The sequence below is a fragment of the Podarcis pityusensis genome (assembly GCF_964106645.2).
Source record: "Podarcis pityusensis genome assembly, chromosome: 7".
NCBI lineage: Eukaryota > Metazoa > Chordata > Lepidosauria > Squamata > Lacertidae > Podarcis > Podarcis pityusensis.
In genome coordinates this window covers 22,230,020-22,256,475 of record NC_138031.1, presented here as the reverse complement: position 1 = coordinate 22,256,475, position 26,456 = coordinate 22,230,020, and the positions used below count along the sequence as shown (strand labels likewise).

At 41.2% G+C, this 26,456-nt stretch overlaps 2 protein-coding genes across 60 annotated transcripts in view; both read left to right on the top strand.

Annotated features, from left to right (window-relative positions):
* The window catches only part of RIMS2 (regulating synaptic membrane exocytosis 2), a 350,853-nt gene extending 347,683 nt beyond the window's left edge, over window positions 1-3,170 (top strand). For all 43 annotated transcript variants that reach the window (XM_081013749.1, XM_081013716.1, XM_081013719.1 and 40 more), the window contains one exon: window positions 6-3,170. In XM_081013749.1, the coding sequence (XP_080869875.1) occupies window positions 6-224 (219 nt within the window). In that variant the 3' untranslated portion in view covers window positions 225-3,170. The remainder of the gene's footprint in view (window positions 1-5) is intronic.
* A 1,876-nt stretch (window positions 3,171-5,046) lies between these two features.
* The window catches only part of DCSTAMP (dendrocyte expressed seven transmembrane protein), a 54,171-nt gene continuing 32,761 nt past the window's right edge, over window positions 5,047-26,456 (top strand). For 10 of the 17 annotated variants that reach the window (XR_013988675.1, XR_013988676.1, XM_081013774.1 and 7 more), the window contains exons 1-2: window positions 5,212-5,386; window positions 9,859-9,934. The gene's annotated coding sequence lies outside the window, so the exon portion shown is untranslated. Of the gene's footprint in view, window positions 5,066-5,211; window positions 5,387-5,444; window positions 5,640-9,029; window positions 9,159-9,858; window positions 9,935-13,993; window positions 14,119-26,456 lie in introns of those variants that run through there. The other 7 variants (XM_081013782.1, XM_081013780.1, XM_081013779.1 and 4 more) reach the window with 5 other exon arrangements.

Genomic DNA, 26,456 nt, shown 5'->3' with positions numbered 1-26,456 from the left:
AACAGATTATCGTGTGGGGAGACTATGGACGCATGGATCACAAATCCTTTATGGGAGTGGCACAGATACTTTTAGACGAACTGGAATTGTCCAATATGGTGATTGGCTGGTTCAAACTTTTCCCCCCTTCATCCCTAGTAGATCCAACTTTAGCCCCTCTTACGAGAAGGGCTTCCCAGTCGTCTCTTGAAAGTTCAACAGGACCTTCTTATGCTCGTTCATAGCAGCTGTGAAACTGTTGTCATAGCAACCAGCGTTACAAAAAAAATTAACAGGTCGCAAACCCTGGTAACACTGCATGCTAAATGTTGTGTCTTCGGAGCCTGTTTCTAGGGCTACAAAAGCGATCCTGTGTTCTCAGAGGAAGTTGCACACATTGTGCTCTAAAGGAAGTCCTCAGGTGAAGGAGTGGAGCTGGAAAGAACTGAATGGTTTGGAGTTCAGTGACACTCAAGTTTTAGTCCAATCTGAAGCCATGGATTAAACTCAAAGAATCAAGCTGTCTCATGCAACAAGAATCCCTTTCAATGCCACATCTATTTTCTTGCTCCCTTTTCTTTATCTGCCCCTTCTCCTCGTCCCCACCCTAGCCTGGTTATGCCACAGAAATATGGAGCTACCCAAAGAAGCTATGCCACAATCGGAAGGATGGAAGAAAAGAGCCATTAAAGGAACGCCAGCTGTCATAGCAGTTATTTGCAGCAGAGGAACCTTGCCTTATCAGAAAGGTTGAAGTCTTATAGTGGCAGGCTTCATAACTCCAGCTACTGCTGGAGTCAACTCCAGTGTGTGGACTCTGAAAAATAAAATTCTGTGGCTATACTGTACTGTATGAAATTAAAGAAACTTTTTTGCATGGACACAGATTATGCTGAACACTTAAATTATTTTCTTGGGGCTGCAACTTGCAAAAAAAAAAAGAATAAATCAGCCATTTTCAACAATTTATATTATTTTTAAAAATAAATTTCACTAGTGCATGGTTTTAAAAGGGAGAGAATGCAACAGGGTGGTAAGACACACCAAGTTTATCATTCTTTAAACCAATCATGGTCTGTGTTTTGGCAGACATAAATGAAAAATAAATAATTTCTAGCAAATATTTAAAATTACGTTTATGTGACAAGAAATAAGTGTAATATATTAAATTTATTTAAATGTAAAAGGTACAAGCCTTGTAAAGTTCAACGATATGTGCAAATTGTATACTTCTTTTCCCCTTCTTGTCTACACCTCCCTCCTTTTGCTCTCTCATTCCCTTCCTACCTCCCAGGATGATCATTATACTCTGAAACCGCTACTTTTTGACTTAACTACTCTCATGCCCCATATTTGGTTCAGGGTTGCAGATGATTCTGCATTTCTGAAATCTTTGAGAGGAAAAGAATATTGTTTAAGAACTTTTTTCAAGCATGTTGAAAAGAATTTTGCAACATGGCTTGGGGAGTACATTACAATAATTCAGCATGTATTTGATAAAAAATTTGAACTTTTTGCAGTTTATTGTACAGTGCATGGAAACTTATTTTCTTTTTTTGTCACCTTCAAATTAAATTCTACAGCAAAATACTGGAATCATGTGGCCATTTGTAAAATGTCTTCAATAAATTTGTTTTCAGCACCAGCATCATTCATTCAAAGGTTGAACTATCATTTCTGGATGGTCTTAAAGAAATACAAGATGTTAGTCTTGCTAAATATCAGCATCTTATAATTTGCACTGAGCCAAACAAATTATTACCCATTTAGGGTCACAATAAATAGCAAATAAGCTGTTCTGTTCAGTTTTTATAAACTATGTGATGGCAAATCAGTGGATATCAGCCTGACATTAAAAGTCACAATTCAAACTGCAATCCCACATCTGTCTTTCAATTAGTGGTATTTACATGCCCTAAGTGATGGCAGGATTTCACCTGCTGATTTTTAAACGCCTTAAATAAAGTACATGCAATTTACTAATTTTTTGACACCATCACCAAGAGCCTAAATGCAGATACCACAGGTATTTGAAGAAACATACACACCTGTCTCCTATGTATCAGATAATTTAGTACCACTGGAAGGAGGGGTGGAAAGGTGGGGGTATTCTAAGTCCTGATCTCTTATTATTTCCTGATGAAAGGGAATGTAACTTGTTGATGTTCAAGTCCATCATCCTTTTCTCTGTGTCTTTAGATGCCTTTAATACATACCTATTGTTTAATGTCTAAGTGTTGCAATAATATTTGAATATACACTGTTTAAATTAAGGCCATGCACACAAGTACTCTGATTTTGTATGAAAAATCTGTAGTGTTATCCCAAAATGTACATGAATCACAGGATGGCAAAAGAAAAAAAATAGGTGTCCCTTCTAAGGCCTTTTCTTTTATATGGTACAATTTGACATAAATCAAAATTATGAGCACAGTCCATCAAGTACATTCACGAACCATGCGCAAGCACCCTGGACACGGATGCTAAAATGCCTGGTGATTTGCACACATGCAGCTATTTAGAATTCCCTCTGTATACTAGTGGGGGGAAACACTGGTATGGAGATGCTTCTCTTCTGAAATGAAGGGAGAAGCACTTGCTGATGGGATTTCCATGCATCCACAAGAAAATTACTAGAGTGGAACGACTGCTCCCCCGCCAAACTTACATGTATTAAGTTAAAGAAAATTGGTAAAATTTTGGTGATTAAATTATTTCATTCACCTGTATATGGCAACCCATGAATGCTAAAGACATACCTTTGCATTATCCTTTAGGAGTAAAACCATTTTTTAAGACGTATGACTCTCTTCCTGATACTGTGACATGCAGTCAATGCATTCTTTTATGCATATTCCTATTATTAAATTATTTCTATTTGAGACAAGAAGGACATGACCGTATGGAAAGTCTGTACATACCTGGTCATTATGCAGTATTTATTTTAAAAGTTGATTGTATTTTTTTAAGATATTCACATGTCTGCAACTCTACTTATAATTTAGTCATGTAAATAGCACTCTTCCAGTGACCACAGCTGTCTTGTACATAGTCTGTTTTAAAAGTAAAGGGAATTGACATTGGGGGAGAAAAGGGCAGATTAGGCCTGTTAATGAACACCAACTAATGTAAATCAAATTCATTCTGGTGATGGTATTTAACACTTTAAATAAAACATTTTCTTTACAGAATTTGTAAGTGATTCTTTTTCTCATCTCCCCCACCCTGCAAAAAAAAAGGCGTTCATGATCTTGGAAAGCTAAAGAACAATGACTTGAAATTTTGCAGGAACATTTCCTGTGCAAGACCCATTGAAGTGGGTGGGAGCACTGATGACACCATTCTCATTTTGTGGAGCTTGTGAAGTCAATTCTTTGGTATCTGTACCTTTTCAAAGGTTGCTGTAAAGCAGTGTTTCCCAAACTTGGGTTTTGAGCTGTTTTTGGACCACGGTTCCCATCATCCCTGACCACTGGTCCCACTAGCTAGGTATGATGGGAGTTGTAGTCCAACAACAGCTGGCGCCCCAAGTTTGGAAAATACTGCTCTAAAGTCTTGAAATATCAGCATGTGTTATTCATGAGATGGTGATTCTGCAGTTGCGTGGCAGTTTCTTTAAAGTACAGACATAACTGCAGAGCATTGGTCTTGGAACTAATGACAGTGATGTGGAAGGTTCATTAAATAAACTCACAAATTATTTCTAATATGTACAGCTTAATAAAGCTCTAAGCCTTAATAAGCATATTTGTGCAATAATTGGGATAACTAAACAGCATGCACAGAGAACCAAAGAACAAACTTGGAGCTGATTAAAAACTTCCATGGCTGTCAAATCGGCTAAAGCCTTACTGTTCTGTGTATAAATTTACACAATGTGATGGAAGAGAATGCAGCATGTGACTAGAAGCAGCATGCATAATACAGCCTACCTAGAGTCATGGCAGTGTGTGTTTAGTTGTAAGTGTTTTAAGAACATGTTTAGTGACCTTGTTTTGCTTCTATGGAAGCAGCAACCTTCCTATTGTTATTCAATCAGATACAGCAGGCTGGAAGCTAAATAGTATCTTACTGTTTCATGCATAAATGAACACCCTTCTAGAGCAACACATTTGTGTGTTGATCAGGCAGTTACTGCTATCCCCATCTCAGCAGTATTCCTAGATGAATTCTTATGTCAGACTGCTACATATGCTGCTTAGGCATCTATAGGCTAGATCAGCAAGGAATTTGCTACTGAATATTTTTGAAACACTGATCTTGTATGGAATTGCTGGTCATAACAACAACAACGATTCAAATCAGATGGTGAACTACAGAAGACTGTTGAAATACATATTCTAGCGGGCATTTAGCTGAATTCTGATTTTATTATTTTAACTGATTATAACTTTCATTGTATTGAGTTTTTCACCATAGAAACAAACACAATAAAATAATAACAGTACTAGGACAGTTAAAAGTTAATAGCTGCTAGATTAATCTGCCTATTAAGACAGCACAGGAGGGAACAGAAGGAACCTGAACTGGTTTTAGTGTTACTGGTGTGATGGCTAACTGTTGTTTGAGTCTCTTGGCCTGCACTGAAATAGATCCATCCCAGTCCCTGCCACTGACAGGCCCAGCAGACATGCCCTCCTGCTATCCACGCATTTGGAGCATATCAGAAAGGGCTTTGGAGACACTGAGGTGTACATACACAGAGCTGCAGGCAAGGAGAGTCCCTGGCCCATTCTGGGGAGCAGGGGAGCTCTGCACACATACATCAGGACATGGAGAACCCTCTTACCCCAGCCAAATGCTCAGGCAGGGGGAGTTGTGGCCGCTGTGCAGATTGCCAGTGTAGTGGAGCTAGTCTACATGACAAGCCCCCTCACGCATCCCTTCAATGAGTTAGGGGGCCTGCACCTTAACTGTGGTGTTCAGGTAACGAATATGCAATAACAATGGCAACCTTTTTATTTACTGCTCTCTGGTACATTGCAAGCTAATGTGCTGGTCAATTAGGACAGCAATCGTTTGATTTTGCATTCATTTCCTTTTTGTTGGATAACACTGCAGTAGAGTGAACTTGGCTAACTGTGCAGTAAGTGATTCTGCTGCCATTTAATTCATGAAAACAAGTAGAATTCTGCAGCTGCCGCCAACAGCTGAAATTACAAACGGGGAAAAACAAACTCCCCCAATAACAGGAATCGGCAGAGGCAGCTCTGACACAGCCTCGTGAAGCCTGTTCTTCCAACCTACTTCTGCTGCGTCATTTGTCAATTTGTCATGCCCAGATGTCAATGAGTCACAGCTAGTAGCTTCAACTGACCTATTTTTGCCTTTGTCACGCCGCAGGATCCATATGAACGACGCGAAAGGGTTCAGTGCAGTTCTGTGGTCGTCATTGCTAAGGATAAATGTGAGTATACCTTTAAGGGCACCTCCCATAGGTCGTTTAGGAAGTTAGGCCCAAGCAGCAGGCAGGCCTGGAAGCCGAGGCAGAAGGCAGCTAAAGGAGAGAAGGCCTGCTATAAGCAGTTCTGTAATAAAACCGTTTCTCGTTCAACTCCTCTGACCTGCTCATCATTCAACAGAGGACATCGCAACCATACGCTCATCAAACATCAAGTGACTGCACCGTGTGACTGTGGGTGGCAAAAATGTATCGTGTGGTAAGATTACTGAATGTATAGATCCATCCAAAGAGAAGCCGACTTCAAATTCAATGAAATTAGGTCTAATTTAATAGGGAGACTGAGGGACCAACCTAAGGAATTGACCTTGAGTGGATTCCCCCAACTACCTTGACCTCACCAGAAGTCATGGGCTGCAGAAAGCTTTCTGTGGAAAGTTGTTGGGGGTGTGCCCAGATCCAAAAGTGATTGGTTGCTTTAGAATTGTGATTGTACTTTATATTTCGCTGGCTTTTAATTTGAACAGTTCTGAGGACATATTTAACAGGGGGATATAGAAATGTCTATACAGTGGTATCTTGGGTTACAGACGCTTCAGGTTACAGACTCTGCTAACCCAGAAATAGTACCTCGGGTTAAGAACTTTACCTCAGGATGAGAACAGAAATTGCGTGGCGGCAGCAGGAGGCCCTATTAGCTAAAGTGGTATCTCAGGTTAAGAATAGTTTCAGGTTAAGAACGGACCTCTGAAACGAATTAAGTTCTTCACCTGAGGTACCACTGTATAAGTAAATGTGGGTGTGGTCAGGCCCTCACACAGCCATGCACCCTTAAAACAATCACACAATCTCTCTCACTAAGGCAAACCCAGAGGACTATTTCCCACTGAAACAGGCACGCCCCAGTTTCACCTTCCCTTTACCCTGACCTTTTTTTTTTTGTAAAATAAAAGCAAAGGGTTTTGAAACACCTCTCACCAAGCCCCAGCAGAAGAATGCAAATGTGCATTTCAAGTCCTGCCTTAACATCTATTCAAAGTCTCAAACCTCAAAATGCAGTTGAATCCTGAAAAACAGCTTGCCCGTATTTGCAAAACTCATGGATGACTTTGGGCATATTGGCAAGAAACACAAATCTACTTCTCAACCTAGTCGTTCCACTCCCCATGTTATTGCAAAGAAAGGAGCGGCAATTGCACACTTTGTACAACATCAAACAGCTGGTGGTCAGCAGGGGATCTAGAGTAGAACCCAGGTTTCATCCACTGTCTCTGGCTCACATACCAGGGCTTTCCCACCCCATAATATATGTGTGTTGTCTGTGCATCAAAGCTGGGGTTTTCAGAAGTGTGAAAAATTTGCTCTGCTGAATATCTGATTGTACAGCAGGAAATCATTACAGCAAAATCCATGCTTCAGATGACCTCTGAAACACAAGGCCCAGCTTAGAAATGGGAATGCAGAAGCATGATTGAGATTCCTAACTGAAATTTTCATCATTCTGAACATTCAGACCAGCTCTTTCTGCAATAACATATTTGGGTTTACCAGCATATTATTTACGGGCCTCATACGTTGAGCTTATGCTTACTAACACAGCTTGACTCCAAGCAGAAAGAATGCAGCCATTAAAGAAAAATATAGCATAAGCATGTGCTGTGGAATTAAATGCTAAGCAGGGAGGGAAGCAAAATCTGTTTCAAGTGTCTTGCTGAAGAGGTTTCTTTCATCAGTAAATGCAGCAGAAAGGGTGCTTGCCAGGACCCTTATCTCATTTACCTGGAAGTAACTGACATTGATTTCAATGTCAGGAATCCTGTTTACAGATTATATAGCTTCATGTGGCCTGATCCTTAGAGTTTGAAGATTATGAGCCTGTGGGATGGGCCTGTCTGTCTTCTGCTTTAGGCTGTGGACTAGATTAAGAAACCAGATTCTACAGTGTCCTGCTCAAAATTCAATAAACGCGAGAAGAATTAGGTAGTGACTTAGTTCAAGTACAGTACAAGGAATGTTAATAACTTCTCTACTGTTTTGACTGTTGCGGTCATCTGATGAAGTCATCCTGATAGTTATGGATGTAAGCTGGCATTGTTTAACTGTATACCACTTATGCCTAAATCAAAATATTGTTTTAAAAGATATATCCCACTTGTATTGAATCTTCTCCTTAAGATTCTATTTCCTCTCCTTTTTTGTTTTTGTTCTGCCTGGAGTTCTGCAGTACAATTAATTTTTATGTAAAACCTGATCATCTTTCAATTTCAGTTTTCATATTTTTGTTCTAGTGTTCTAATCAATATAGAATCAATAGCTCTTAACAACCACATTCTCTTCAAATTGCTTAAATTGGTCATTTAAAGATTAAAATTATGTCACTAATCATTCATTAATATCATTAGTTGTTAGTGTAGATACTTACAGATCAACCAACCCTTTTCTCCAAAGGCTTCTACAGGAGATTCTGTAAGATAAAGCCTGTTCTTTTGAGATATATAAACTCCAAGCTGAAAAATACCATCCTTATAGATAGGTTAAAGGTAAAGGTAAAGGGACCCCTGACCATTAGGTCCAGTCGTGGCCGACTCTGGGGTTGCAGCGCTCATCTCGCTTTATTGGCCGAGGTTAGAGACCTATATATTAAACACTGAGCTGCATCTATTTATCACATTGACTTGGTAAGAATGAAATTCATTATCATTTCCACAGAGTATAATAAAGTTTAATATGAAGAAAGATTGGCATAGATATAATTTTGAATTCATTGTTAGCCTCTGAAAAAAAATACTAAGAGGCAAATATAATCACCCCAAGTCTAGTTCTTGATATGAGTGAATGAATGAATACGTAATTAAGGGAGAAAAGCAGGGGACCTGCATACAATCTAGACTAGAGGCAGAAACCAATGGATATTCAATAGCTTTTTTATAAATAAACTTCCTTCACAGCATGGCAGGGGATCCAGTTTGATCCGTGAGGCCATTTTCATCAAGCCACACCCACCTGCTCCCATTACTCCTGCACTTCATTAATACGTTCAGGTCAAGCAGTTTATGAGCACCATGGTCCTGCAGCCTCTACACTTCTCTGTACCCCTTTCCCACAGGAGTTCTTAAGCCCTCTGTCCTGACAGCACAAAAAGACAGCAATGTGTTTTACTGAGGCTGAAAACATTTCAGGTTGAAGATTTTTGCTTGGGGCAACTGAAACTTATTACCTGAAAGCAAATGCTTTACACAGCCATATTACTGACTTGCTGAAATAAGGCAACCCAGAGGGAACTCCCTAGCTCTGGTTTGACAAGCTAAAAGACATTCCTGCTAGCAGGTTCTGGCAGTAAGCTGAAGGGAAGCTAGGGGCTTTCTGCTTGCTACTTTGAGCCTGAGATCCAGACTGACTGACAGAAGGGTGCACAGGAATCTGGCCACAGAAGACCTTTGTGTCGTCCACATAGGCACATTCATGTCTGGCTATGGATGCTGCCTATCCATATTACGTTCCTTTCATTGGAAAGCATAGTCAGACACACATCTGAGAGCAGGAAATGCAGTGTGGATAGAACACCCCACCCACCAGACATGGTCATGGTTCTGCATTACAAGTTTCTGCTCTGCAGGAGTTCTCATTGTCTTTCATCCCGTTCATACAGTGGAAAGAAACAGATGATGCTTTAGCAAAGGAAGGGCGATGATAGGATGCTCGCCCCATAACAGAACGTAAGAATTGCCTGTTGGATCAGCCTAGTGGTCCATCTAGCCCAGCATCAATAAGACTTCAGGTATTTCATTGGTACTAGTTACTGGTAGGTAGCCGTCTTGGTCTGCCGTAGTCGAAGCAAAATTAAAAAATTCATTCCAGTAGCACCTTAGAGACTAACTAAGTTTGTTATTGCATGCACACAAAAGCTTATACCAATAACAAACTTAGTTGGTCTCTAAGGTGCTACTGGAATGAATTTTTAAATTTTGTTTCATTGGTACTGTTATAAATGGGCAAAACCTCACCACTTTGTTTCCAGGGAGGCAATACAGAGGATAGGGGGAAAGAAAAATTATATAATAGGGGCCACGACTCAAAACTCAGGTGAGTGACGAAGCAGAACCACTAGGTTCGGCATGTTGGCAACAAGGCAAATGACTCACAGCTGGAGTTTTTTGCACAAAGCCTTGATCATTGGTAATTCTGCCCATGAAAGGTACAGCAAGAGCCAATTAAGCAGACGAGCCAATTATTAGGTGGCTGGGAGTCACCTGAAACAAGAGGCAGCAGATTCTGATAGAGATTCTACAGGAACTTTTAAAAGGGATTTTTAGCTGTTCCTTTTCTTTTAGCCTAATTTGTGGTAAGGTCATTGGGGGAAATGATGAGGGATGCTGCACACCAGGGGTCAGAGTTGATGGTGGCATAGAAATTCTTTAGTTTCCTTTTCCTTCACCAGTGATAATAACTTTTCAAAGACTAAATAAATTCTTATTCAGGTTCCATGTGGTACTAAGGAAGACTGCCACCTGAAGTTTGAAAGAAGGATCACACCTGACCAGAGGCATACTTAAGGTAAGCCAGGTCTTTTAATTGGAATTGAAACAATATTTAATGCATATATGCATACTTTTTAATGCTTTATTATGCTGAGGGGGCAAAGACAGATTTAATGTATGATTTAACTGCGCCCTTTTACCTGGGGCAGAGCTGATTTTCTGGACCCTGGAAAACTTCTTGTTAGTATACCTTGCATTTTTCGGGATTCTCCATGATTTCTGGAAGTTAAATTTGTGAGTGGCAAATAGATACTGTGCAGAACTGGGCACAGTTCAGAGTTTGCGGGCTCTACATTGTCCTTTTTAAAAATAGAACCCTGACATCTAGGTGCAACCAGTTTGGTGCCCGGTTCAAGGTGCTCAGCTCACATTAGTGTTTAAACGCTAATGTCTGATCTATTACCAAACCATTAAATGATTTAGGAAGCAATCCTATGGCAAGATCCACTGTAGCTTAGGGTGCAGTGGGTATCCAGCTCAGCTGCCATTAAGTTCCCAGCTCTTGGCCCAGCTGAAGATTGCCATTGTACCCAGCTCAGTTCAGCCAAAGCTGGCTAATCTGAGGCCCCTGTAAATCCACAAAAGGGGTGTGTGCGCCGGAAGCCAGAACAGAGAGTGAATACTCAGTCTGGATCCTAAGCCTGTTCAGCTTGATCACATGACCTGGCAACTGGCCATAGAACACTTATTTTAAAGTCTTATTTTCTCTTTGCCAGGCTTAGGCAGAGCTGAATGGGAGTTTGAATCTGGTGTAGCTTCATGCTGGCTTAATTTACATTGGTTTGCTTTACAACAGCTTCTTGTGCACAGGATTGCTCCCTCAGCCCCAAATAAGACCACCTTCTTTCCTAAAGACACTCTTGGCTTTTAGGAATATCTGTGGGAACCCTCTTGGTAGTTCCCAGATAAAACCACACAGGATTGCAACCTTACTACACAGCCCTAACCATGTCTACTCAAAAGTAAGTTACACTGAGTGCAGTTGGAGTTTCTCCCAGGAAACCAGGCACAGAACTGCAGGACTCAGAGTAGACCTATTGAAATTAATGGACCAAATTAGTCACATTACTCTGAGTAAAAAGTAGTTGAATACCACCCTTGAGTTGCAATGTTAACCCCACTTATCCGGGAGTAAGCCCATTCAGTTAAATGAGGCATATGAAGAGATGTGGTTAGGATTGCAGCCTGTCTTTGTTGCAGTTGTGGAGAAAGACTTCAGAAAATTAAAGCAAACGTTAGACATAAACGATAAAGCCTCTTCTACACCCCCTACTGAGTGTTTTTGAAAGTAATTAAAGAGAGGCTGCTGTTTACTTGCTTTATTCTTACTCAACTTGGTTTGTACCTTCAGCAGCTTGATTTGCCATTGTGCCTTCCCTATTTTGCAGCCATTCGTTTGACATTTGTATACAGCTGGAACGCTGCCTCTGTGAAATAGGTGTGCAGAGTTCTGTACAAGATGCACGTCTTGTGTAACATCCAATTACAGTGCAAGTTCCCATACAAGATGGGGAGTGAGAAAGGGGAAATGCCAGAGGTGGCTTTTATGCAGCTTGTTGTACAACTAGAGTCCATTAGCTAATGTGGAGGAGGAGGAAATCTGCTACGTGTCAGTCACTGGCCAGGGTATAGTATATAATCCCCAAGCAATCTAATTTGTGGCATTTCCTACAAGCCTACAGACAATAAAAGAAGAGGACTGAAATGTCCTCCATGTGGGCTTCCTTCCATCAGTTTAGTGCATTAAATTAACAATAATAATAATGCTTATAATTGTGATGTTCAACACCTTGGCAGACAGGAAGCAAACAAACAAGTCTATTATTGATAGCCAGTCAGTTTTTGCAGCCTGGCTGTTTTGCTTTTGAAACGATGCAAGGGACATACAAGCTGAGACTTCTCAGCCTTTGCCTAGGGAAGTAGATAGATGCTTCACAAACAAATACAAAGAAGTGATTCTCATCCCAGACCTGGGAACAGGGAGACTATGGAACCCAGAAGACATAGGAGATCTGTACCTGGGTCTCTGGCTTTTTGTTCATTTTAAAATTGGCACAGGGAGCTCTTAATCTGAGGGCAGAGCAGGCATGCAGGATAGTAAGAAGCAGTCTGAGAGTAACTGGTTGCTCATAACAAATAAGCTTGGCTCAAGTCTGAGATATTATAGGACCATGTGGAAACTATTGAGTCCTCATGCCACCTAACTGCTGAACTGGTAGCTGCCTGCAGTATAATACCATCTTTAGCCCAACAGCACTGGTGGCATCTATGTGCAACCGAAAGTGGAACTGGCCACTCTCTTGCTGGTATGAGAAAGGATAACATGGTAGATTCTTTTATTCTTGAGCTCCATGGTAGAGAGCTTCCACTCTACCCTTCCCCTTTTTGCCGTGGGTGTTTGTGACGGGGGGGAGGGGTTGGTTGTTTTGTGCCCCCCCCCCCCATTGTGTTATGGAAGGACAAACATTAACAAAAATCTCTGAAAGGTTTCAGACCATATGTCTGGCATTCACCACAGCCAAGTCAGATCCTGTATAAAAGCTGTGAAATTCAGCCTTAGGGTTCTTCAGTGGACAAATAAAATCTGTATGTCTTTCTGATGCTTTACTCTGTCATTGCTAAATGCACAAATAAAGCAATCTGTTAAGACATTATTTCTGAAATGCATTACCCCATTCAATACATTGAATTGCCATAGTCTCTTTTTGCTTCTCTTCAGCACCATGCCATGGTGTGTGAGGTTCAGTCATAAGTTGGCAGCCTGTACTTACACATTATAGACTTCGCCCCTTTCTGGGCAACCTATGCTTCTAGCAGGTGTTTCTGTGGATTCTCACCCAATTCGGTAGGCAGACACTGGTGGAACGGGAAACTGAGGAACCTTGCTGCTCTTCCGAGAGCTCTTGGGCCAAAGAGCAAGTTAACTGATGAAAAGAAACCCTTGGGCATATTTAGATTCTTGTGGCATCTTTAATAGTGACAGAAGCATTATATGGCACAAGCTTTCTTGGATCACACTCCACATCATCAGATGCATGTAGTACAATCCTAAACTGGCAGGCATATGTACACACATGGTTGGAGGAACAGAAAGAAGGGAGGTATGGGAAAAGCAAAATGCCATGAGAAGAGAATAGTTGCAGTGAGAGTAAAAGAAGGTTGTGTTGGTGGTAACACACATAACCTGGCATGCATAAGCTCAGCAAGATGTCCTTTATAAAAAAAGTATAAATCATACTTTTTTGCTTATATGCTGCTCCGCTCTGCCCCACTTTGTCTTGCAAATTGTTCTGCAGATTTGAAGCTTCTCTCACCCTACCTGCGGGGTTAGCCTGTCAGCTGCATTTACTCCAATGCTCTGAAAGCACCACTTAGCACATTTCTATTAGTTTAGAACTGTAAAAGTGCTTCTATAAACATTTTAGAACGGCACGTCACAAGAGCTGTGGTGCATTCACCGGCTGATCTGAGCTGACCCTTTCAAAACCTGCCCCGAAACCTGCTTCCAGAATGTCTCTATTTTTGGGTGGGATTCAGTCGCATACCGTCAAATTTAGGTTGAGCAATTAGAGCTCATTGGAAGATCTTGTGCAACAAACCCACTTCCCCAAAAGATCAGACTTTTTACAGTGAGGAAAGTTACAAGAAAATGCACTGGGAAAGTGTGGGATAACTGCAGGGTCATCCAGCCTCCCCACAAATAAATCAGATTAAAAGCTCATTAAACAGTAGTATAATCTGCCTGCAAACAAATTGGGATGAATGCTCAATAAAGAGGGCATCGAGAAGTGCCCTAGCAAGGAGATTGTTGATCAACACAGAGCAACCAGCTGTTTTCAGGTCACCATGCTGTGGTCATAATAGATTTAGCCTTTTAGCAGGCAGAAAAGGACTGAGAGGAAAGGAAGACAGGCAGGCTGGCTGGCTATATTTCAGTAGTCTACAGCTGGGAATCAGTGGACCAAATAAGCCCCTATGTCTTTCTAAGCTAGTGGCTATTGTGCTTTCAGACCCCAGTCAGCCAGGAAACATAGGTTGTTTCCTGAAGTTTCTCTTTCTCTTTTTGGACATGCAGATTAGCAAGATGAGGCCTTTTGGGTCTCGTGCAGCTATGAACGTATCAGCAAAAACAAGTGAGTGGTGGAGAAGAAGGATGTGGCCCCTGCCTGACACCCAGTGTGATGTAGAGCTCAGAATGCTGTAAGTTCAAATCCCGCTAAGCTGCAATTGTCACCAAATAGCTCTGGACCGGCTACTATCTCTAACCTAGACTACCTTACAGGGCTGCTGTGAGAATAATGGGAGAGGTTGCCAGTGACCTTTTGGAGTGACCACACAAATGGAATGGTAATAATAATACACATAAATGCCACTGTAGACTAGGGCACATGATGTGGTGTTGTGTTGCAAAGGTGTGGAGTTAGAAGTCTGGATTTATGGTATTAACTTCTCAGTGCCTCAGAAGCTGGAAACGGCCTTGGCCTGCCTGGCCCTCTAAGAGCAGCTGCTTTTCAGGGCTCTGCTTGCTCTGCCTGCGATGATGGAGTTAGGCTCTCCCCCTTGTCCTTGGAGAGGCGCGTATTTTGCACCGGGAGAGTAATTGATATTATTGCCAATCCTGACGCACTGCAAAGCGAAAACAACACCCTGGCAATGCTTGCTTGCTTGCTTGCCTTAAATGCTGTTATCTAACAACAATGCTTCCAAATCCCACAGCCGGCCTCTTCTTTTAACACGTGCAGCGCTATCTGACTGTCTCTGTGTCGGTTTGCAGCAGTCACACTCCCAGGCACATGCGGAGGAGCTGCTGCTGTGTGCTGCGGAGGTTTCGGCTCTGCTTATGTATTGCTCCGAATGTAGCACACCATTAAAAAAAGGAAGTGGGGGGCGGGGGGAAGAGCGGCAGATGCAGTCGGGATGCTCAGCTGTGCAGGGCTTTGCAAAGAAGCCCAGGCTGCCTTTTCCAGGTGCCTTAAAGCCCTTTGAGATAATCACGGGCTTTAACACTTCACATGTCACAAGAGTTTTTATCAACACTAAGATTTGCCCTCTTATTCCCTACTCTCCAGTTAAAAGGAAAGCAATTAAAAATGAGGGCATTCCATCTACTACGAGCTCTACCTCTCCACCCTCAGACTTAATTAGTTGGACAGAGACCCCCATGCCCCTCCTATCAAAGGCTACTCATCTTGAGAATTCGATGGAGCAGGAATTACTTGTCTCCTTCTCCCATCTGCCAAAAGCCGAACAAACAGAGATAACGGACAGACTAGATGAGTTATTACTCTATCTCTGCAACTTTGAAGATCTAGCGCCCACAAAAGAGGCAAATATTCCACCTAACTTGGAGCGAAAAATGGGTCATGAATCTCCTCAGGTCACGGCAGAACACACACCCCTACTCTGCCCAACTGAAATCCACGCCGAAATCTCTGTGGCGCCCCTAATCACATTACCGGAGACTCAACCATCCAATGGTTGCATCTTCCACGACCCCGGGAAAGCCCTAGATGCTATTGAAGAGACAAAATGACTCTCACCCCTACTACTATCCTGGAACGTTGCTGGATGGCAATCGAAAACAAGGGACAAAGACGTTTTAACCTACGTATCACAGTTCAAGATCATCCTGCTCCAAGAAACCTGGATGCAAAATCCTTTCGAACTACACAATTACTTTGCTTTCCATTCCCCTGCCTCAATCGGCCCAAAAGGCGGAAGACCGGCGGGAGGTTTGAGCACCTTCGTATCGACAGATCTAGGAGTCTCCCCTATCCAATTGAAAATCGATAAAAAATGGATTTTGGCCGTTAAAATATTCTCCACCCATTTTAAGATCATATGCATCAATGTTTATATTCACCCACTTATGAAACAAACTGATCTTAAAAACATCTGGAACGAACTGGAAGACTGCATTCTCCTTGTCTCAAATAAGTTTCCCTCTGCCTCCTTAATTATTGGTGGGGATTTTAATGCAAGGCTAGGCCACTCAGACGAACAGTTAATCAAGGAAAGTGGAATGGGTCCCCTAAATGCTAATGATGAACATTGGCCCCTATTCAGGCGTCACTCACTTGACCCAGTTACCAATTTTGCTGGTACATGTCTTTTTTTAATGGCACTTAGATTAAACCTTGTTATTTTAAATGGCCTCTCCTCGGGGGACTGCCCTGGCCAATTTACTTACTGGTCAGGCTTAAGGCATTCTGTTATTGACTACATCCTTGTCTCCCAAGAACTCTTCGATGAATATATTGAATTTACTGTAGATATAAGAACCGAAAGTGACCATTTACCCCTAAATCTTAAAAGGACTGAATTTTGGGAACCCTCTAGATGTGGGCTTGCCCCGCAGACTCCTGATCCTAGCGCTTTACAACAAATAGGCAGATCCAGAATTAAATGGTCCCCTTATGTTAATAACAATTTTGGTATTTGGACACAATCAATGGAAGGTCAACTCCTCTGGGCTGATCTGACTTCCAACGACACTGAAGAGACCTCCCCAATTGACCATTATAACACATTAATCCGAAAACTCCAACCGTTATTGTCAAGACCCAGAAGATCTAACCAAAATGACTCCCCTACCAACAAAAAATGGTTTGACCATGAATGCACTCAGGCAAAACTTATACTCAGGGAATGCTTTAAGGTCTTCCAGCAAAATCCTAACCCTATCACTAAATTGGAGTTACAACTTAAAAAAAAGAACTACAAAGAGTTATTAAAAACCAAAAAAAGAACCGCAGACTCTCTCATCTGGCAGGCCCTCATAAAAGCGTCAATAGAAAAAGACAATTCCAACTTCTGGAAAATTATCTCCAGTCAAACCAAAGCTCCTAATGAGGGCACAATAATCCCTGCAAATTCATGGGAAGAGCACTATAAAGTGCTGTTTAGGGAACATCATCCTTCTGCGCCGCTTAACATCCCCTTAGATAATGATACACCATGGCCCCCAACATCTGAAACTGAAATCACTTCGCTAATTCTACAAATGAAATCTGGCAAAGCCCCAGGAAGTGATTTCATTGTCGCTGAACTTCTGAAAGCGCAAATAAACTGGTGGGCCCCGGTCCTTGCAAATCTATTTTCATATATAGATAAGACAACTGAAATCCCTAAAGATTGGGGACTAGCTATAATTGTTCCCATATTTAAAAAGGGCAACCCCTCTGATCCATCTAATTATAGACCAATTAGTCTCCTGAATGTGATCTGTAAACTTTATACAAAACATCTATGCCTAAAATTATGGGAATGGTTAGATCATAATAACTTGCTAGAAATTGAACAAGCAGGGTTTACATCCGGACGTTCCACCATTGATCACTGCTTAGTGTTAGATTACTTTGTCTATAAGTATGCGAAATATTGGAAAAAGTCATTATATGCGGCCTTTGTGGACCTAAAGGCAGCATTTGATTCTGTATCCAGGAGCAGGCTCTGGGCCAAATTGGCCAATATGGGTATTAACAGAAGGTTATTACTTCTGATGATTAAGCTTCATGAGAACAATACCCTCCAGATAAGACTTGCACAGGACGGCAGACTCTCTAGAGAAATCCCAGTCCAAAGAGGAGTTAGACAAGGATGCCTATTAGCCCCATTCCTATTTAACATCTATGTTAACTCCCTGGTCACATGCTGCCGTGAAATTGAAACCCACCCCCCTGTGTTCTCTAATGGCAGAAAAGTACCAATTTTAATGTATGCGGATGACGCTGTTCTTCTCTCTCAAACCAAAGTGGGTCTGAAACGTGCCTTAGGAAAGTTTAGTGACCAATGTAACACTGAACTGTTAACAATTAACTTTGCCAAAACCAAAATTGTACATTTTAACCGCTCCTTCAGGAAGGATAATTGGAGCGTAAAGGGAAACGCCATTGAACAGACTAAGACCTTCCAATACTTAGGCATTACTTTCTCTTATAATGCCAAATTCTCAACACACTTGACCACATCAGCTATATCAGCAGAAAGAAGTGCAAATGCTATCCTTAGATTATTCAGAAGGAAAGGAGCTGGCTTCCTCCCGATGGCCCTAACAGTCTTTCAGGCAAAATCTTTAGCCCAACTTCTATATGGCTCTCAAATTAGCCCCTCTGCCAACCTTAAGACCCTTGAAACAGTACAATCTAAATTCTTAAGATCATTATTTGCTACCCCTAAGTGTACACCTGATGCAGTCTTAAGGCAAGAGGCAGGACTGCCCAGAGTGGAATTAAAAGTCTGGGAACAAGCAATATCCCTCTGGCTGAAAATCCATTACAATCCTAAGGGTCTATTACCTTGCTTCCTGGCCGCAGTTCCCTATCCTCCTTGGCTTATGCAAATAACTAACAAGATCAAACAAATTGGCCTAAACCCTGAAAATCTTTTTATTGGAACTCTGAACAAGGCAAAAGCTACTATCACTCGGAGACTTTATGATATCGAATTACAACAAGAAGGCGCCCTACTCCCAGAGACGTATAGATGTTTAAAAGCTTGGCCTAATTTTGCAGCTGCCCCTTACTTAACTAACATCACTAACGAAGCCTATAGATGGGCTTTCTCTAGAGCCCGCTTTGAGACAATGCCCTCAGCAGTGCTGTACGGCAAATTCACGCGGGTTCCAATGCATGCGCGTCTCTGCCCTTGTATGTCTAATAAGGTAGAATCTGTCACACACATTCTTCTATCTTGCGAATTCTATAGTGAAGAACGAGTTCAACTTATTTTACCGCTTCTATCAAAATTTATACCCCTTCAATATTATTTGGAATCCTCCCCTGAAATTCTTCGAAAATACCTCCTGGAAGATTCCTCAAGGTCAATATCATATGAGGTGGCTAAATTTTGCACTTTAGTAATTAAGAAGCGTAAATCTCTTCTGTTGAATGGCACACTGCGAAGTTCCCTTGTGTAACCTTTTTTCTTTTCTGAAGTTGTTGCTGATTTCTTGCTGTCTGATCTTGTGGTGTTTAGTGTCACTGGCTTTGGCCGCAATAAACTTGAAACTTGACTTCACATGTCTGCTGCTTCCTAGAAGGATGTATTGCCCTTAAATCTTCATCTGAACTCAGAACACTTTGCAGTGTCTACATACGTACGTACAGACATGGGTCACCACAGGGAGCAGGGCCAGAGGGCCAGTCCTCCTGCCCTGGATGAACCATAATCCCCACATTCCCAATTTTCATTATCAAAAAAAGAGTAAGTTTGTGGTATTTGTAGAGCCTGAGATATGAAGCAATTTTTTTTTATAAGATATTTATTAAAGTTTCCAAAATAAAAAAAGAAGTTACAATAATAATAATAAGAACAAGAAAAAAAAGAATAAAAAAAGAAAGAAGAGAATACAAAATGCAAAAAAGTAAAAACAATTAAAAACAAATCAATCTTTCCATATTTTGTCTTTCATTCACTTGTTTCCCTGACCACCTCACACCTCCCCTTTTTTGTATTCCCGTTCAGTAAGTTAAATTCAGCAAATCCTTTCCTTCTTTGTTTTTATCTTATATCTTTATCTTAATATATAATAACTGTATATTCTCATCTGTTAGCAGTCCATTTTTACATACTCCTTGTAGCATTGCTACTAAAAACCCCTTAGCTTCATTCCAACATCATTCTAACATTCATTAATTTTACAGTATTTCTGTAGATAGTCTTTAAATTTCTTCCAATCTTCTTCCACCGACTCTTCTCCCTGGTCTCGGATTCTGCCAGTCATTTCCTCCAGTTCCATATAGTCCATCACCTTCATCTGCCATTCTTCCAGGGTGGGTAGATCTTGTGTCTTCCAGTACTTTGTGATAAGAATTTTTGCTGCTGTTGTGGCATACATAAAGAAAGTTCTATCCTTCTTTGGCACCAATTGGCCGACTATGCCCAGGAAAAAGGCCTCTGGTTTCTTCAGGAAGGTATATTTAAATACCTTTTTCATTTCATTATAGATCATTTCCCAGAAAGCCTTAATCCTTGGGCACGTCCACCAAAGGTGAAAGAATGTACCCTCAGTTTCTTTGCATTTCCAACATTTATTAGCGGGCAAATGATAAATTTTTGCAAGCTTGACTGGGGTCATGTACCACCTGTATATCATTTTCATAATATTCTCTCTTAAGGCATTACATGCCGTGAACTTCATACCTGTGGTCCATAACTGTTCCCAGTCAGCCATCATAATATTATGTCCAACATCTTGTGCCCATTTAATCATAACGGATTTCACTGTTTCATCTTGAGTATTCCATTTCAACAGCAAGTTATACATTCTTGACAAATTCTTAACTTTAGGATCTAACAGTTCTGTTTCCAGTTTTGATTTTTCCACCTGGAAGCCAATTTTCTTGTCCAAATTGTATGCTTCCATTATTTGATAATAATGAAGCCAATCTCGCACTTTATTTTTTAGTTTTTCAAAGCTCTGCAATTTCAATTTATCTCCCTCTTGTTCCAGAATTTCCCAATATTTCGGCCATTTGGCCTCCATATTGAGCTTTTTCTGAGCCTTCGCTTCCTTCGGTGACAGCCACCTTGGAGTTTTATTTTCAAGTAGATCCTTATATCTTGTCCAGACATAACACAATGCTTTCCTGACAATATGGTTTTTAAATGCTTTATGTGCTTTGACCTTATCATACCACAAATATGTGTGCCACCCAAATACATTGTTAAAACCTTCTAAGTCCAAAATGTCTGTGTTTTCAAGAAGCAGCCATTCTCTCAGCCAACAAAATGCGGCTGATTCATAGTAAAGTTTAAGGTCTGGCAGGGTAAATCCACCTCTTTCTTTTGCATCCGTTAGTATTTTGAATTTTATTCTGGGCTTCTTGCCCTGCCAGACAAATCTGGAAATATCTCTCTGCCACTTCTTGAAACAGTCCATTTTGTCCACAATTTGCAGTGTTTGAAACAAAAACAACATTCTTGGCAATACATTCATCTTTATCGCAGCGATACGGCCTAGCAGTGAAAGCTTCAAATTTGACCATATTTCTAAGTCTTTTTTCACTTCAGTCCAACATTTTTCATAGTTATCCTTAAATAAATTCACATTTTTAGCAGTCATGTTGACCCCCAAATATTTCACTTTCTTAACCAGTGTTAATCCTGTCTCCTTCTGAAACCTCTTTCTCTCAATCGCTGTTAAATTTTTCTCTAAAACCTTAGTTTTTAACTTATTCAACTTAAATCCTGCAACCTGACCAAATTCTTGAATCCGTTCTATTACTCTTTTAGTACTAGATTCTGGCTCCTGTAATGTCAATACTAAGTCATACTAAGACTTCCGGGGTGGCGCCATCAGTAATGGTGGATTCCCTCTGACTCGGAGGGACCGGCTCTGCGGGAATCGGGTCTGTACCGCTACGGCGAAGCGGGGACCCTTCAAAAATCACAGGCAGGTGAAGCCTGTGAACGTGGGACTCGGCGGGCACCTTTCGCGCCCCCCCAATTCGCAAAGGGACCCAACTACGGGCTCCGGAACCAAGCGGGGTGAGTGGTGCGGTGCTGTGAGTCAACTGCTTCTTCCGTGGAGCGAAGCCGCACAGCCGTTACCGGAGAGCGCTGTCTTCTTCCTGTGACAATTCGACTATAAAAAGCAACTACCCGTGAGTAGGACAAATTGGAAAGAAAAAAAAGGAAGGAAAAAAAGGCTTAATTCGGCACCGAAGCGGGAAGGCATAAACAGGAAGTCCGCCTTCCGTTTCTTGTAAATAGACTAAAGCAAAGAAGCTGTAAGCTAAAGACCTGGAAAGTCGATCGGGAAGGACTAAAATCCAAACGTCAAAATAAGTGATTTCCCCCCTTGGTTGCAGGAGAGGAGGGGGGAAAGGTTTGAACTATATTTTCCTGCAAAAGAGAGGGAAGTAAGTAAGAATCCACTGCTTAAAACCTGGGAACGGGCTGCCAATGGACAGTAAGACTGCCGTATTGTGAAATGCGCTGTCTGTGAACAGAGTACTTTTTGACAGCTAGCTCTGCAAAGGAGATATATTGTTTCTGGCTGTCTCCTCCTGATCTTAAAGTGACTGAGAAGTAACTGAAATTGAAATTGTTGCTTATTTGGTGAAATGGGGGTTTAAAAAGAGTTATTTTTTAAAGCAACAAGTTTTGACTGTTACAGTTTCCCCCCCTAGAGGAAATCTTCGAAATTGTTACAACAATTGGGCCAGGGGAATTTTCCACTTCAAAACAAATTATAGCCGTGGGATTGACCTTGGGTTCCAGCTAAAATGTTATGGCAGATGGAAAAGAAAAAGTAGATCTGTTCCAAGACAAAACAACGAGGTCTGGGAAATCCTGGCTGCAGCGAAGAGCATCAACATCTGGCCCTTCTGCACCATCAGCGGCTGCAACTATACAATCTAAGTCAAAAGGCATGGCATCTGAAGATGTTTTAGCACTTGCACTAGGCAAAATAAATGAATCGCTGGAAAAATTAAGTAAACAAGTGGCTGAAGCATCAACTAAAATTGATCAAAACACCATAAGCATTAACAATCTGGGACAAAAGGTGAACACTAATACAGAAACTATAGAGAAATTGCTACAGGAATCTACTTCGACCCGACAGACTGCTGAAGAAGCCAAGGAAAAAGCAGTTGCTGTAGAGGAGAAGATACCAGCCATACACAGGCAACTTGAGGATCACAGGTCGACACTTTCTATGATTGAATTGAAGGAGAAACAAACGAACTTGAGGATCAGGGCTGTGCCTGAACTAGAGAAGGACAGTCTGACTGACTTTCTTGCGCAGGAATTTGCAGACTTTTGGGATTTAGATTTGGAGAAGGAAGAATTTAAGATAGTGAGTGCTTTTAGGCTTGGAAGAGGGGGGAAGAAGAGCAGGGTGAGAGACTGCTTGATTACCCTCCAAACAAAAGAGGAGAGAGAGACAAAATTTTGAGCCTGCACTTTCAGAAGACCTTGGAAATACATCAGTCAAGAGTGGAGATTTTTAAAGATATTCCGAAATACCTTTTGGATCTTAGGTCCAACTACGGAGACTTGGTTGCCCTGTTGAGAAGTAACAGAATCATTTTTAGGTGGGAATTCCCCCAAGGTCTATCTTTTAGCCTTAAAGGAAGAAAGATAAAAATAAGATCAGTGGACGACAAAGAAAGATTTTTGAAAGACCACGGAGAAGACCTGCAGAAAGAATCTGGAGAAGAGCTAAGTGCATTGGACAGAGAACCGACAGACAGAAGACCAAAACAAAAAGCATCGGACAAAGGACTATTAAAAAGAGGAATACTAGATATAGCTACATTACCCTTTGGATTGGACTCCTCAGAGAAAGTGACAATAACACCACTGACAGAACAAGAACAAACACTTGGTGCAGTTGGAGGAAAAGCAGAGTAATTACATCATGGCTTTGCAACTATTAAGTTGGAATACTAACGGTTTGAATTCCCCTCAAAAAAGGAAAAGAGTCTTCCATTTATTAAAAAAGGAACAATTGGACTTGATTTGTTTACAGGAAACACATGTGGTAAGGCTACACAGAAAAGTATTGATCAACAAAAGACTGGGTCAAGAGTTTATTTCATCAGACAAAGTCAAAAAAAGGGGAGTAGTGATTTATGCAAAGGAAAGCCTATCACCGAAATTTATATTTAAAGATGACCAAGGAAGATTCGTGGCAATCGAAATTCAACTACAAGGAGAGAAATTCTTGACAGTAGGAGTTTATGCACCAAATGAGGGGAAATCAGATTACTAAGGATGGTAGGCTACCGAAAACCTTCTTTGAGATGACTGACAATTTGGATTTAGTTGATATTTGGAGAACAAAGAACCCCTTGGGTAGAGAGGGAACTTTCTTCTCTGAAGCCAAAATGACATGGACAAGAATTGACCAAATTTGGGTAACTAGAGGACTGGCTCCAAAGACAAGAAAAGTGGAAATTTGCCCTAAAACCCGCTCCGACCATAATGCTGTAAAGATGGAGATGAAACTAACACCAATTGGCTCTTTCAGATGGAGGATGAATGACACCCTGTTTAGGGATGAAGAAGTGATTAAGAAGGCCCAAAAAACCTTGAGAGATTATTTCGAGATTAATACGAATACTACTGTTGAAAAAAGAGTAATCTGGGACGCAAGTAAAGCAGTTATGAGAAGGTTCCTGATACAACAGAATGCAATAAAGAAGAGAACCCAAAATGAGAAGAAAGATAAAATTCTGGAGAAAATAAAGGAAGGTGAGAAGAAATTGAGAGTAAAACCAAAGTTGCAAGAGATTTTGAGAGAAATAAAGTTACATCAAGTACAATACATGAAAATGATGAATCAGGAAATAGAATGGAAAATTAAACAGATGAGACAAAAGACATTTGAGTCGGCCAATAAATGTGGGAAATTGCTGGCCTGGCAAATGAAAAAAAGACAAAAACTTAATACTGTTACAAATTTGGAAGTGGAAGGAAAGAATATACAGAACCCAGTGGAGATTAGAAATTGTTTCCAGAGGTACTTTAAACAACTATATACACAAGGGCCACAGAAAGAAATTGACATAGATCGATTTTTGAAAATAAATGGACTACAAAAAATCTCTCAAGAAAACAAGCTAATGTTGAATTACAAAATAACTGAACAGGAGGTAGAAGGTGCCATCCAGAATATGCAATTGGGTAAATCTCCAGGGCCAGACGGTTTAACTTCAAGATACTATAGATCTTTGAAAAATTGGATAATACAACCACTAAAGGAAGTTTGTAATGAAATTTTGGAAGGGAAAAAAGCACCAGAGTCGTGGAAAGAAGCTTACATTACACTTATACCGAAAACTGAGTCTGAGAAGACACAGCTTAAGAATTACCGCCCCATATCTCTGCTTAATGTGGATTATAAAATTTTTGCAGATATTTTGGCTAAAAGATTAAAAAAAGTATTAGTGGAAGAGATACATAAAGATCAAGCAGGCTTTCTCCCGGGCAGACACTTGTCTGATAATATGAGAAACATAATTAACATTTTGGAGAAATTACAAGTGAACATTAATACCAAGGCAGTTTTGATATTTGTGGACGCGGAGAAAACTTTTGACAACATTTCCTGGAGTTTTATGAAGAGGAACCTACAGGGGATGGGGGTTGGTCAAGGTTTTGAAAATGGTATAAGTGCAATATATTCTGAACAAAAGGCCAAACTAATTGTTAACAATGTGGTGACGGAGGAATTTAAGATAGAGAAAGGGACACGACAAGGTTGCCCAATTTCCCCATTGCTTTTTATATCGGTCATGGAGGTTCTTTTAAATATGATTAGAAGGGACCAATTGGTTAAGGGTATACAAGTCGGAGCCAAACAGTATAAATTGAAAGCATTTGCAGATGACTTAGTATTGGCAATTTTTTTTTTTTGGTGCGAAACTAGCCTGTTCTCTCCTTTCAGTGTTTGTACTTTGTACCCTTGCCCCACCTCCCAAAATTTCCTGTAGATGTACATGCACACAGCTGCCGAAACGATTCACCTGTCTCATTGCTTGGACTACATATTGCTTTTCCTTAAATCGCTACCCTTCCGTCCTCTCCCAGTCCCAGCCAGTGAATTGTGCTCATGCAGCTCCCCCACTCTCACCAATCTTGAAAGCCTCGCTGCTAGACAGGTTTAATTAGCCAGGCTGCTAAGGAGCATAGGAAGCTACCTTATAACCAAGCCATACCATTGGTCCATCTTGCCAGAGTTATCTGCACTGACTGATGATGGCTTTTCAGGGTTTCAGACTGGGAGCCTCTTCCAGCCCTGCATGGAGATGGAAGGGATTGAACCTGACTGAGACCTTCTGCATACAAAAGCTCTGTCACTGAGCTGCGGCACTTCCCCGACTTACATCTGGCGGTCCTGCTCTTAGAGTGCATGCTTAGTTCAGAGATGGGTTAAAGAAAAGTGTTTGCCTAGTTCTTCTGTATCATTGTTATTAAACAGGGCATTGCTGCTTGTATCATTGCTGCTTAAAAACCACTGTCTGTGGAACACTGTTTTAGAGTGTCATCTATGCCAACCTTGCCCGGGGTCACACCCTCCAAATGTCTGAGGTTGCAATTGCATCAACTCCAGCCAGCATTGTCTGAACTATGCTTTCACCCAGACTCATTTAGGATATAATTTTCCAGCTGCAGTGAAAGATTTTAGATGGTTTGCACTGCATGGAAAGCCTTTACCAGAACATCCATCTCCAACCTCCTGCTATGTTTTGGACTACAACTCCCATCACCTATTGGCCCTGCAGGCAGGAACTGATGGGGGATTGAGTCCAACCCATATGCAGGGCATCAGGCTGAAGAAGGCTGTGCTAGAACATATATTACATAGACACAATGACAGCTGTGGCAGCCTAACATGCCATCCACCTCATGCTGATTCTCTAGCGCAGCAGTTCTCAACCTGTGGGTCCCCAGATGTTGTTGGACTACAACTCCCATCATCCCTGAGCTCTGGCCTTGCTAGCTAGGGGTGAGGAGAGTTGTAGTTCAACAACATCTGGGGACTCACAGGTTGAGAAAGGCTGCTCTAGCGGTTTAGGCTGCCT